Source organism: Microtus ochrogaster, chromosome 4, assembly GCF_000317375.1.
Source record: "Microtus ochrogaster isolate Prairie Vole_2 chromosome 4, MicOch1.0, whole genome shotgun sequence".
Classification (NCBI taxonomy): domain Eukaryota; kingdom Metazoa; phylum Chordata; class Mammalia; order Rodentia; family Cricetidae; genus Microtus; species Microtus ochrogaster.
In genome coordinates, this window is record NC_022011.1 from 74,038,722 (window position 1) to 74,051,982 (window position 13,261).

Genomic DNA, 13,261 nt, shown 5'->3' on the forward strand with positions numbered 1-13,261 from the left:
AACAGGCTCCAAAGCCACAGAGAAACCCTGTCTCGAAAAACCAAAAAAATAAATAAATAAAAAATAAATAAATAAAAATAAAAGTTTTAGAGCATTACCACGTTAATTTTAGTGACTGTTTGACAAAGGAAGTTGCATCAAATGAATATGTAAATGTCAAAGACACTTATGGCTAGGAAACATAGCGTAGTCTCAGAGTACTTTAATACAAAATTAGACCTAATATTGCTGGTTGTTTGTTTTGTATTTGATCTTTACTTTGTTTACTTTGGCATGTAAATGATAAATTGGCCTGAAAATAATAACGTGCCAGTATAGAACTATCCCATGTTGTCCATATACGCTGCTATGGTTCTTGGACAGTTCCCATCATGCTTGCTGTGTTCCAAGCTTTACTTCCTCATGCCACTTTATAGCCACGCCCCTAAAATTGCTAAGCTTACTTCCATCTCTTATCTTAATTTCTATAGCTACATGTTAGTTGCTTCTTATAAAGAAATTTTTAAGATAAAGATAGAAGTTGTAAGTAAAATTCAAAGCTACCAAGATGATATCAGTTAATATGAATAATAATAAAATATTCATTTAATTCTATTATATTGACTTTACTTATGCTAGTTAAGAAGAAGGAAAGACCAATAGTAGTGTGCCTTCTTACATAAAAATACAAAGGTATATTCTAGGGATGCTATCATAAACGGCAAACATATTTTATCATTTCCAACAAATATAAGTTGGTCACATAAGCCCTAATATGCATATGTATCTTATACAAGAGGTTCTGGGCAGATAGCAATGCAGTCTACCTGTGGTAATTACTACTCAGAAAACGTTTTTTTTTTTTAATTAATTCTAATTTTTTTCAGTCCTTCCAATAGGGGTTCAGGCTATATTTACCTTTCTTTGAAATTGTGGGTTGTTTATACAAACACTTAGTGCCAAACAAAGTTGTATTAGAGGAATTGCTTCCTTGACAAATTTTAGAGCCGTGAATCCCTAACATGGTAAATGCACTGTAAGCAAAAGCTAGGGACTGCTTAGGTGGTTATTTTGACATAACAAATACAAATCATCTTTATTTATTCTTTGAGGGAAGACTTTTGAACTGTGTCTTTTTTATCACAATTCAGGTTACAATATTTATTTGAAAAATGATCAAATATTGTCGCTGTGAGATGCTTTGTATCGCTCTAAGATTTTGCCATCTCAGACGCCTTTTCTTTCCTTCAACATGCATACAGCTCAATTTAGTGGAGTAAGTGCAAAAGGGGAGGACACAGTTAGGAATAATTCTTCGTTAGACCTCTAAAGTTCCATTAATCACATCTGATCCATTTCTTTAAAAAATGCTTTATATTGTCAGGGTGGACAGCAAGTCAATAAATGTTCAAGAATGATAAATGGCGGCATAATTACCTCTGAACAATAAACAATGTCAAGTTAGTTCAGTTTTGCCCAGTCTAGTAACAGGAAAAAGCACTGCAGTAGTTTTGTTAATTTTTCCTTAGGAGTTTTTCAATATCTCAAGGCATTGAGATAAACGTCTTACCGTGATTCATCAGAGAGAAAAGTATTCATTATGGAAAATAAATAACCCCCTAGTAGTTGTAAAGTATAGTAAAGCAATGTCCTACCTGGGTTACTTTCTCTGTCACATTGTGTGTCCGTTCTTTGACCTTGGGTGCAATAATAGTTTTATCTGAAGAGGGAGGGGATGTATTCTTTTTTTCAGTTTTGACATCTGAAAAGTTCAGAGTGAGCTGAGGAATCTTGTTGATGGTGCTGTATTTGTTGAGGTTTGAATCCGATGTGGACCCCAGCAGACTTGACTTGATATGATTAAAAGGCCCTAGAAAGATTGGAAAGTATTTGTAAAAATAATATCAGAAGAAATAGAAAAAAATAATAAAAAAAAGATGGTCTTGGATGCCTGGCTAATGATCCATGACTGTGTGAGTCCCCATGACTAAGTGCAGTCAGTTTATGTGTGAACACCTTTTGCCACAAAGGAGGACATGTGAGAAGCAAAGGGAAAATTTTGGTACTAGAAGTACGAATGCCAACCTCTATCGTGAACTGGCTTCTTTTATTAAAGGCTGAAAAAAAAAGAGAGAAACAAAACTAAACAACAAAATAAACAAAAAAACCCCGCATGCCCTGCTGCTGGCTGGATTCTACCTCAAGTATTCCAATAGATTTTGTTTCCTATTCTGGGGGTGACTTAGGGAAGCATTGACCTAGTTAAGATCATGCATGTTGGTCTTGACATTTGTGCATTTACACAGCCTGGGTTTACATTCCTCTCTTTGACATGTCACAGAGAAGGGACAAGCTAGTTACTTTCTTCAGGTGTTCTACTACCGACATGAGATGATACATGGAGTTTCTATGAGATTCATGCCTAGATGATGTTGAAAATGACTAAGTGTCTTGTGTGTGTGTGTGTGTGTGTGTGTGTGTGTGTGTGTGTGTGGTGTATACTGGTGTTCTCTGTTGAGATTCTCAGGATTCTTTTGGGGATCTTGATATCTTTCTTTCCATTTTATTTTCAGTTACATTAAAATATCCTGACACAGCTTAAACTAGACATAACCGTAGTTAGGAGACAGAGTATGTCTGAACTGGAAGTTGCCAAACACCTTCAACACTCTGTTCCTACAAACACAGCTGGAAAGAGGCCAAGCACCCTGGTTCCCTTGTGGAAGACGAGGAGCCTAAGCAGTGCCATTTTCTTTACAGACGAATCTATTATCTGCTATTTATGATGCCAAGAAATAGTCTGGAGTTCTTATGTGTTGCTTATTCTATGTTATAGATCTTAAAATTTAGCATCATGAAGAACTGTTTCAAATTCCTGAGGCCATGAGTATTACACAGTGTATTTTTGACTGGGAGAGTGGGGGTGGGTGGGGGAAGACTCCCTTTCAGTTGCTTTTGCCTGTCTCGTTATCTGAACTTGCTCTACCACCATCATCATCTGCTGGTGCCTCCAATTAGTACTCCAGTATTGGTGCCTGAAGTCTTTAAAAAAAATTAAAAAAACATAATAAAAATCGTACTTCAGATGGGGTTTTCCAGTTTTGTATATTTTTTTTTTGCCTCAATTTTAGGCACATTTGTTAAAATTTGTAACACATCTAGGATTTCGGACTTTTGTAGACACTGTTGTTTTCCTCCCCACAGAAATGCTGTATTTTTTTTGCCTGGGTAATTTATCTGCACCTAGGGATATGAATAAGAAATGTAAGTGGTAACATTCAGGCATAGAGTGAAGTTGTATTAAATCGTTACAGTTCACCTTTTGAATTTATGACTAGATCACCCTTCTTTATGTTGTATTTTTGTAGGAACTTGTCTTCACAGCTGATCTAGGATGTTAATAGCTAGGCAAAATATGTTAGTGTAGTTTTATTGCCATTATGGTTATTTCTGATCACCTTCTGAAATTAGCTATAGTTATAATTATAGTATATGCGTGCGTGTGTGTGTATGTTATGATTACTGAGGAGTACATGTACAGGCCATAGAACAAGTTTTTAGTTTTCTTCTAATGTGAGGGGATGGAGCTTGGGCCAGAACTCTTGAGCTGTAAGTGATTTTACCTGTGAATTTATCTATCAAGCGCTACTCATTCTTAACAAAGCATGTGGTTTGCAAGGTACACCTTGATGAAAATATACATTAACATTTAGCAATGTGTCTATCCTCTGTGCAAGTCAATGTTATTACATCTTGTCACATAGAGAAGTAGTCTGAAAGAATGTTTAAGGGAAGGAAAGCTCGCTTGTGAGAATATCACACTTCCCAATTTCCCTTTCATGTTCTCTTAGTATTATTTTGAGTATTTAACACATTTAGAAATTTATTAAATCTCATGATTTCTCTCCCACTTTACTATTTTTCGATGGGGGTATTCAATCATGTCCTTAATTTCTTGGAAGTCAACTTTTTCTACTGTTACTAGGATTATGTGCTCAGCATATTTATATATAAACTAGCATAGTAATATTCGTATTATCTGATTATAAACTGCTTTGCCTTTGTGAGCCCTTTATAGTAAGTTAGAGGACCATGCTATTATTTCAGGAATGCTTAATTATCTCTGAATTCCATTGCAGGGAAGTCAAGTGATGAAAACAAAATACTTGCCTAGAAATGGACTCTTTGAACTGAAGCTGAGAAACTCTTGATAAACTGTCTTACCCACACACCCCTGGAATGGCAACCTCCCTACAGTCCTTATTTTACCTTCTCTCATTTACTAGGGGAAAAAGAAATCTCCTACATTGTCATTTCATTTTGTTTTTTGTTTTTTTTAGATTTCTAGTCTGAAAGAGTTAAAGAAAACTTTCTTTTGTGTGAATATATTTATTGAATTCAGCATAACAGTATATTTAAAATAAATTATGTGCCCTCACTCAGATAGGGCATCCCAAGCGTCTTTTCTCCTGAAGAACAGAAAGTGGTGTTCTTCTTTCTCTTGACTTTGAATCAAATATTTACACCTAGAAGTTTTTTAGACTCTGCAAGCTACAGTCTTTTCCGAAATCTATATAAATTCCAGTGGAATATATTCCCAATGCTTTAAGGCAGGGATTAATAATATTCTTTTTCACCAATTCTAAACTAAGCTGACAGAATATGAGGTCAAAAAGGTACAAGTCAAAGACCAGAAATAAAAGTACAAGGTTTCCTACCTCCTAGGTCTACATTCAGAGAGGCCTTGGCTGAGGACTTAGAGTTGATAGGCAGCCTCACTGACAATGATCATGAACAGATGGGATTTGGGATTCTAATGAAAGAAAGGAGATAAGCCTGAAAAACAAAGTAAATGAATTTACAGAGAAGGAGCAGGCAGAAATAAGGGGACATGATCAATTCAGTTGAGGGGACTATAAGACTCAAGTGTACCAGGAGACTGACGTTCTGTGAGGGACAGCAACGTGAGGGATAACAACGTGAGTATGCCAATGTGTGATTAGGAAACGGAAAGCAGGTGACCAGGGAGGCTACAGCAAAAGTTGTGTAGATTTTAGCACCAGTACCTGATGAAGTTTTAAATAAGCTACGTTTTCCAACTATGCATAGAGATCCAGCAATAACTATGAAGAATTTCAGATTTGAAAATATTTAAAATGAGACTGTTTAAATTTATCAGGAGTAAGAAAATGCTTTATTCTTATTGTTGTTGTGTGTGTATGTTTGTGTATGTGTGTGATTTGTATTTATGGGCACAAATGTCAAGACATATGCATATATACATCATAGGGTGGTTTCATGGCATGGGTTCTCCCTTTACATAGTTGAACAAGGTTTCTTGGAATCAAACTAAGGTTGTCAGGCTTTCATTTTCTGGCAGCCAGGGCCTTTACTTTGCTATCTTGTCGGACATGTACAGTATTTCTTAGGGCATTGAATTACATTTGTTAAATGTAATGAAACATACAACTAATCCATATTAACATTAGCAAAAATGCCAGCATAGCATTGGCAATGACGCTTTGCCAAAGAACCCTGCGAATAAGCATCAGCCAAAAAGTGCTGTAGCACTCAGAAAAAGACAGAAACACTCATCAAGTTACTTGCATTCAGTGTCTACAAATTCTGTTCCTCTGCGTGACATATAATTTGCCAGACAAATTGTCACCACTAAGAATCAATTTGCAAATCTTGGTAAGATCATAGGCATCTGGTTAAAGGCCGATACCAAGTATCAGAAACAAGTTCAGTTAGACCTCTCTCCTCTCTCTCTCTCTCTCTCTCTCTCTCTCTCTCTCTCTCCGTCTGTCTCTGTCTTTCTCTCTCTCTGTCTCTTTCTGTCTGTCATTATTTTTTACCTGATAGGTTTCCTGGCTACAATGGAAGTGATTGCTCTTAGCAATCTTGAGAGCAGTTTTGGTTTCTGACTCAAGATAGTATCGTGTTCTAGTTAGAAAGTGGTCAACGTGAAATAGAAATCTGGAGTCTTAGGAAGCAACATAGGGCACAACATTTTCACGGACTTACTAAATAGGAAGAGAGGAGTAATGTATCTATGACTTACAATGCAGGACACATGGACAAACTCCTAGGTGTGAGGTGATATTGAGTGACTGAAGTAGCAGTAGAAACCCTTCTGAAGCTCTAGAGATAGGGCCTCGAATCATATTATCTACATATGTTATGCCATTTGTTAAAAGTTGCTTTACTCCTTCTCCTTCAGGGGTTACAGTTTCTAAAAATAGCATGTAACTGTTGTTTAAAGTGTTAGAGTGACAAAGAAACTTATCGAAGGGAAGCAGAATTGATCTGAAGAAAGGGTCTGTGTATTTAGTTTTGGAAGAAAAGGCTGAGTGCCAGCCTACTGTCTTCTGCTGGTAAGATTTTTATGCTTAGAGTCCTTGATGCCAGAGAATATATCTCTGTCCACTGGGGACAGATGGAAGGAGAAAGGATTTAAGCCAATGCTGGTTCTCTGTGGAACAGGAACTAAAACAGACTTCCCAAGATAGTAAACGCATGGCCTTTTCTGAAAATAAAGATGTCAGTATTCCTTGTGCCAAGGAATTAGGCGGCACCTGAGCTTTAAGGGGAGCACTCAGACAAACCTGCAAATCCTTTGTCTGTGTTACCAGGTTATTTATACTCTTTTGTCGGGAAATGATTTCTGGTCAAAGTGAATGATACGTTTTGTGTTCAAAGCAGGGTAGAAATGTACTTCTCTTTTATTTAATATTTTATTTATTATGGCTTAGAGTCAGTATTAATTTGTTTTATAAGCACACTTGATGGGTCATCCAGTATCTATTTTTAGTTTTATGAAAATGGCAGTTGTAAAACTGATGTGCATCTGAAATATATGCACACATACACACACACAAAAAAAAAAACCAAAAATGAACTTCAATCAGGCAATTGGGATTTCTACCTAAAACACAGGGAATACGGATAAAGGTTGGTTTGATGGAGTAGTTGATGAAATTAAAATAAAATGTCTTTATTTTTGACAATAGATGAAGGGTAGGTTCTTTCTCTTTTCCTTCCTCCCTTACTTTCTTTTTTTTCCCTTTCTTGATTTGGGTGCTTGGGATCTGATTAAAGCTTGTGAGTAATATGGGTAATCTACCCTTGAATTATATATCCTTATTACTGGACAATTAGTTTAGGAGCTAAAGCCAGCCAAATTTGGACATAATTTAAACAAACTAGATTCATTTCTCACTTTGACTTTCAAAAAACAAAAACCCAAAAAATCCACAGAAAAATTAATATCTATGCATTTACTCATCTTAAGTACTAGTAGTATTTCCAAGGACCAAGCAGGCAGTAGATCTTTACATTCTTTCTGAGGATTCATTCTGAATTGTCAACTAAAACTACCATGCCCAACTAGAATAACTATGTAGATAAACAAAACAAAACAAAGGAACAACACTATTGGAGGTATTTTGTACAGATTTTCCTTGAAGTGCTTACAAAATAGTAGGAAAGGCAAAGGAAACACTCCTACAAATCTCGTTGATTTACAGATTATCCTGGGATTTTGATCACATAACACCTACAGTGTCTAGTACTGCTCATTCATCAGCAACAGCAGTTCTGAATCAATTATGGAAGCAATTAAGATGTCAATTACACAAAACTGCACAGTGGTCAGAGTACCAGTGATGCAAAGAAGAGGCCCAGACAGTAAGTTCTGAGGAATGATGGTTACTGGTGGAGACATGTTCATGCAACAAACATGCACGAGATGCATCACTGACATCATTTCCACAGCCACAGCAGCATGCACGGGCAAACACCACCTCAAAAGTTTTGATCCTTGCATCTACTGTGATAAGATAGCCAAAGCAGAATTGGATTTCAAATTTTAGCCAAACCCAAATTTATCCAGAGTATCTCCCGGTTAAATATTACCCTGTGGTAGCTGTAAACCATGCCAGTGATTAGAATAATATAGAATACATTTTAAAATGATTGAAGTATAATAGAGAAAAAGTAGAAAATGACTCTCATGCAAGTACAGTATACTACTACAGTAAGCTTAAAACCATACCCCCTGCCATCCAGGAACGTGAAACTAGTTTTAAGGAAACAAAAGAGGAACAAGTGAAGTGATGCTGTCATAGAGCTTTGATCATTCTATTTAATCTTGTACTCAAGAAAAGACAGAGTCCCTGCAACAGTTTATGTGCTTCTTTTATACTGGAATATATTCATCTTGACACTTGTTTCTTTCCAAATGTCTAGGAAGTGTTCACCGTCAATCTTACATCCTTTTGTTCAGGATAAAAAGGTGTTCATCATCACTCTGATGGCACAGCAGAGAAAGTAATCATGTCTCCAGCAAAACCAAGCCATGATGTCTCCACCAGGTACCTGGACTAGCTGAGGGCAGCATGGAGATGTGGCATCAACAGGGCATACAGCAGGCAAGTTAACATGCCAAGTAAAGGGCACTTTAAGCATCAGATGGCGAATTTGAGTTTATACGTTACCTTTGACATTGCGACCATTGTCTGTTTTGAGCATATAAGGATAAAAGAGAGAGAAATATAAAACAGAAGACTAAAATTATGTTTAGCACACCAAACTAGCTTAGTAGAAACAATCAGAGAAACCAGGATGTAAATACAGAAAATGGAATTTTGGTTGAGGTGAATATTATAAATCATTAATCAGGAGAAATGCACAAACTGAAATATCAGTTATAATAAACATCACAAATAACTGAAATACATCACTTAATTTAAACAAATTGTAAGTAACAGATTTTATAATTACAGCATTTTAGGGAAAGATCTGCACAGTCACTGGTAATTGTGGTAATTTACAACCTTGTCAAAAGCCAATCTTGATGTCTCCTCAGCTGTAGCTTGTAGCAAAGGAAACCATACAACATTTTGTATGTCAAGTTTTTTCCATATACTTAAACCTAGGAATGTTAGTATGGACAGAAGTTTCTAAGACAATGGAATAATACATATTTGAATTATTTAGGATACTTTTGTTAGCTGTCCCTTTACCCTCAACTGTTCTTTACTGTATGCTTTAAAAATATCAGTCTTTAATGAGTCATTCTTAGGCAAAAAAATTAATTGCAACATATCAGTGAACACTTTATTGTATAAAAAGATTTTGCATTTTTTCTATGTAGCATAAAACCTAGAATATTTATACATTTGCTCATATTAAAGCAGGTGTTTTCAAATCTTGGCATAGTGTTTTCAGATTTATTTTGAGAGTAGAAATCTAAATGTTTTCTATGTGATACTAAAAATATGTATTAATATGTATTACCAGCTTTGAAATACACAAGCTTAAAATAAATGGAGTCATAACAAACCCTTCAAATGTGTTCAAGATTTGATAAATTTATGTATTTATTGCCATCTATCTTATCACTATGCAAATCTAAAATCTTGAGATAGACCATATTTGTCTCTAAGCTTATGTTAAAAGTAATTCCAATATTGTGGTTTATGAAATTGTTATAGAAGACGTGGCCTTGTCAATACTATGTGCATAAAATGTGACTTTCAGTGGCAACTTTTTCATCTCTTTTAACAAGTCATTTTTAAAATAGGACCGTGGGACAGTTTTCTTTTACATAGAGATGGTTTCCCCTCACAATATTCTGCCGTCATTAGCAAAGTAGTAACTGCTTTCCCAGTAGTTAGAGAAAAAAATCATAAATGGAGCTGGGTTTGACCCCCAACACTGCTGAACACTGCTAATAAAATGCTCACTGTAGAACGCACATGCATGCACCCCCCACATACATGACCATGCACATGTGCGCATATACACATGTGTTCACTAAGCCCAGATCCTATAAAGACAAATGGGAACAAAGCTAGCAGAGTGAAGCTTTGACACTGAGGAAGAATGAGAAGTTTGAAGACTAAAATGAGTCAACAGTTCTTTGCTATTTCTTCTATGCCCATCAGCGGTTGTATTTAATTAGTTGATTGGTTTTTGGCTAAATTTGGTCTGAAGTTAAAGTACAATACTATACATTTATTAGTCTGAAGTCACATATCCACTGTGACATCCTTATTACCGACAATATGAATGTGCAGAACATAGAATACTTAGACTCCTTTGTAGTATTTTGGCAGACTAACTTCACTGAATATAATGATAGACTAATTAAGGTTTATATTTTCCATGCCTATCTTTTACTTTCCTTTTTATAATACTACATTTTTTTTACTGAATTTTTATAGTGTTAATTTAGAACAGATCACAAAAAGACTCAGTTGTCTGTAACATGTGCCTTAGGAAGAAAAATTCCAAGGTACTTTACAATAGAAATAAATAAGAAGGTTATGTAAATATCACCTAGCAATATGCTATTAAATACTTACAGAACTCTAAGGATAGAGCACTTAAGAGCACAGTTCTGTATTGTAATGAGGACATTGCAGCTCTAACTATTGAGCTTCTATAATTTTATATCTTAATCATTTTCAAAGGTTTATAAAACTAAAATCAACTGTGAGGGTTTTCCATCTATTGTTACGCATGCTCAGTTTCTCAAATATATATAGAATTATAAGGCCCTGGGAATGGTAGTTCCTTTAATGCTCATCACTGTGTTTTAGGTAAGACCATTTCAAGGTTGAAGTACCACAGTTGAATGCCCTGTGAGTTTATCAGGCTATGGCACACACTGACTGTGGTATTGGTAGGAGAGAAATACTGCCGAAAAGGGCCCAGCCCAAAGAGGGGAGGAAAATTGAGAGTGAGCCCATCATCAAGCATCTATACACAGATCCTGTACTGAGAAATCTAAGAAATACCATCACACTTTCCTGTAATTGTCTTAGTAACTGTACTATGTGGAGGCCACCTGAGAGGAAAATGACAAACATAAGTTATAAAACCTGATACACAACACAATACTGAGAAGTTCCAGAGAAGCACAGGGGAAGGATGCAGCATGTGCTGAGTCTGAGATGTTGGCTTTTCAAATTTATTATCATAAACTCAGTTTCCTAGGAGAAAACCCTGATGATTCTGTATGCTTGTTAAAGATGAGCATACTAACTGGTAGGGACCAACTAAAGCATATGCTGTTTATTTGAAACACTACTGAACTTATTGTGACTCGTCCACAGGAGTCGTTGCTCAAACATCCAGTTACACAGGTTTCACTCAGAAAATACTGAACTCACCTCTCCTGGGTGAGGATCTGGAAAAAGGGACCTTTCAAGAATCTAATTCTACAAGGAATGGAGAAGTATCAGGCCTGCTACTGACCCTCAGACTCCTGGTCTTCACTTATACTGAAGTCTTCTGCAGTATGAACGACCGAAGCAGTCCTTGCCCTGTGGCAGTTGGCGACTTACCCATAAAGGGAGATTCAAGCTGGCTCCTAACCTGTGAGAGTTGCTCCGAGGTTTAACTGAGACTTAATGTGTGTCAAACACTTACACTGCCTCAGGCATCCTAACGGGTCCATGTTACCTATTATCGTGCTAAAGATGGATGGTATCTGTGGTGGCTCTCAAAGCACACTTTTCACACTGGCTGCCTTAGGAATGTGAGCCAAGAGGCTAGGGAGAGAAGAAAGTCTCACCCTGCTTTCCACGTTGCCCAGTGAGTTTTCCCACTAACCTATCCCTTCCTTCCCACCTGCCTCCCACCTCTGACGGTCAGTAACAGTCCTGTGAGGACATGCTGTTCTTTCGTTCAGGGTCTGATCATCTACTAAATTCAACAAAATTAATTATGCTTAAGATAAAAGAATTCACCACCTAATCACATCTTAAATTAAGCACTAATTAATTAACACCCCAGGAAGCGGGCTGATAATGGTTATACTATTTCAGAAGCACCGATAAAGAGGCCAGAAGAAACCAAATTACTCACTGGGGTTCAAAGAGGAAATGAGAAAAGATGCTTAATGCAAGATCCGTGTTCTTAATGGCTTTTAATCATATTTCTTCTTTGAAAAAGCAGATTACTGTTCAATTTTGAAACAATGCAAAAAATAAACTTCCATCACCCAACCAAAAGAATGTTTCCATGTTTAAAAAGAATAATCAAACATACCTTCACTGGCATGTCGATCTCTAAATATGTTCTTGGGATGGACACTGAAGCCTTCTATATCGTGAACTGAAGATGCTCTCCGGATGCTGCAGAGGCTTTCCCTTGATCTGGAGTGTGTTAGTTGGGAACTTGACTGCAGCATGTCAGGGTAGAGGCGGTCCCATTGCCTTTTGGGAGAGGAATGGTCCAGAGGTCCGGATATGTTCACTAAGGGGGAACACTGGCTAGGCTGTATCAAGGCCTTTGTGTCATCTGCTTCAGAGGGACTGCAACTTTCTTTCGTGGGAGACTTAAAGTGTTTCATGGCCACAGAGTCATCACTGTGTTTGGAGGAATCAATGACTACCACATCCGGGTCTTCCTGTGGTAAGGACTGCTTTCTGTATGTTAGAACTCTTAGCCCGGGAAACTTGAACCCAAAGAGTTTCCCTACAAAGGAAGACAGAAAAGAGTGTTTTCACACTGTGAATATATATTTTAAAACTAATAAAAACAATAAACTCATATTGAAATATCATACGAAAGAACTGCTATAAGTAATACTATAAAATAACTATCTGTATTTAATTAATTCTGCTTTAATGAGAAATATTGTAAAAAGTTTTCTGAGTATATATATATATATATATATATATATATATATATATATATATATATCCTGCTTTTGATAATTATAAAACAGATCAATGAAATGAAAACTTTATTTACATGACAGAAACCTTTAGTTTATAACAGATTAAAAACATGTATTCAGTAAAAACCCATAATTTAAACAGGAAAAGAAAGAACCTATGTCTTGTAGCAAGGGACACACACAGGAATGAGTGGGTCTATGTGGGGTGTACATGGAGTGGTAAAAGTATTGATGGTAACAGAATAGTAGATGAAGTGGGCTTGATACACTTGTAGTTTTGTCTTTAATAGTATTGTAAGTTCAGTCTGAGTGGTAAAAAGGGGGGATCAATGGTATATCAAAGGCTCTCAATTCATCTGGTAGTTTTGAAAAGTTATAATGTCAACTGTTTTCCACCTTATTTTCTTCTATAAAAGTCATGGAAACTAATCAACATGGACATTGTTGTTTTTTGTGCATGGACTTCTCAATCCATTGAAGATGGATTCTAAAACACAAGAGAACCTTACTCTAAACTCAGCATCTTTTCTCCATTTTGAAAACATGCATAGCAAATGATGTTATCTATCTATTTATTATTATTTTTTT

The 13,261-nt window shown here is 36.3% G+C and overlaps 1 protein-coding gene across 5 annotated transcripts in view; it reads right to left on the minus strand.

Annotated features, from left to right (window-relative positions):
* The window catches only part of Kcnh7 (potassium voltage-gated channel subfamily H member 7), a 427,553-nt gene that overhangs the window by 114,569 nt on the left and 299,723 nt on the right, over window positions 1-13,261 (minus strand). For 3 of the 5 annotated variants that reach the window (XM_026778715.1, XM_026778716.1, XM_026778719.1), the window contains exons 4-7: window positions 12,040-12,468; window positions 8,478-8,498; window positions 8,036-8,059; window positions 1,635-1,849 (exon numbers count right to left, since the gene is read on the minus strand). In XM_026778715.1, coding sequence (XP_026634516.1) covers window positions 1,635-1,849; window positions 8,036-8,059; window positions 8,478-8,498; window positions 12,040-12,468 — 689 coding nt within the window. The remainder of the gene's footprint in view (window positions 1-1,634; window positions 1,850-8,035; window positions 8,060-8,477; window positions 8,499-12,039; window positions 12,469-13,261) is intronic. The other 2 variants (XM_026778717.1, XM_026778718.1) reach the window with 2 other exon arrangements.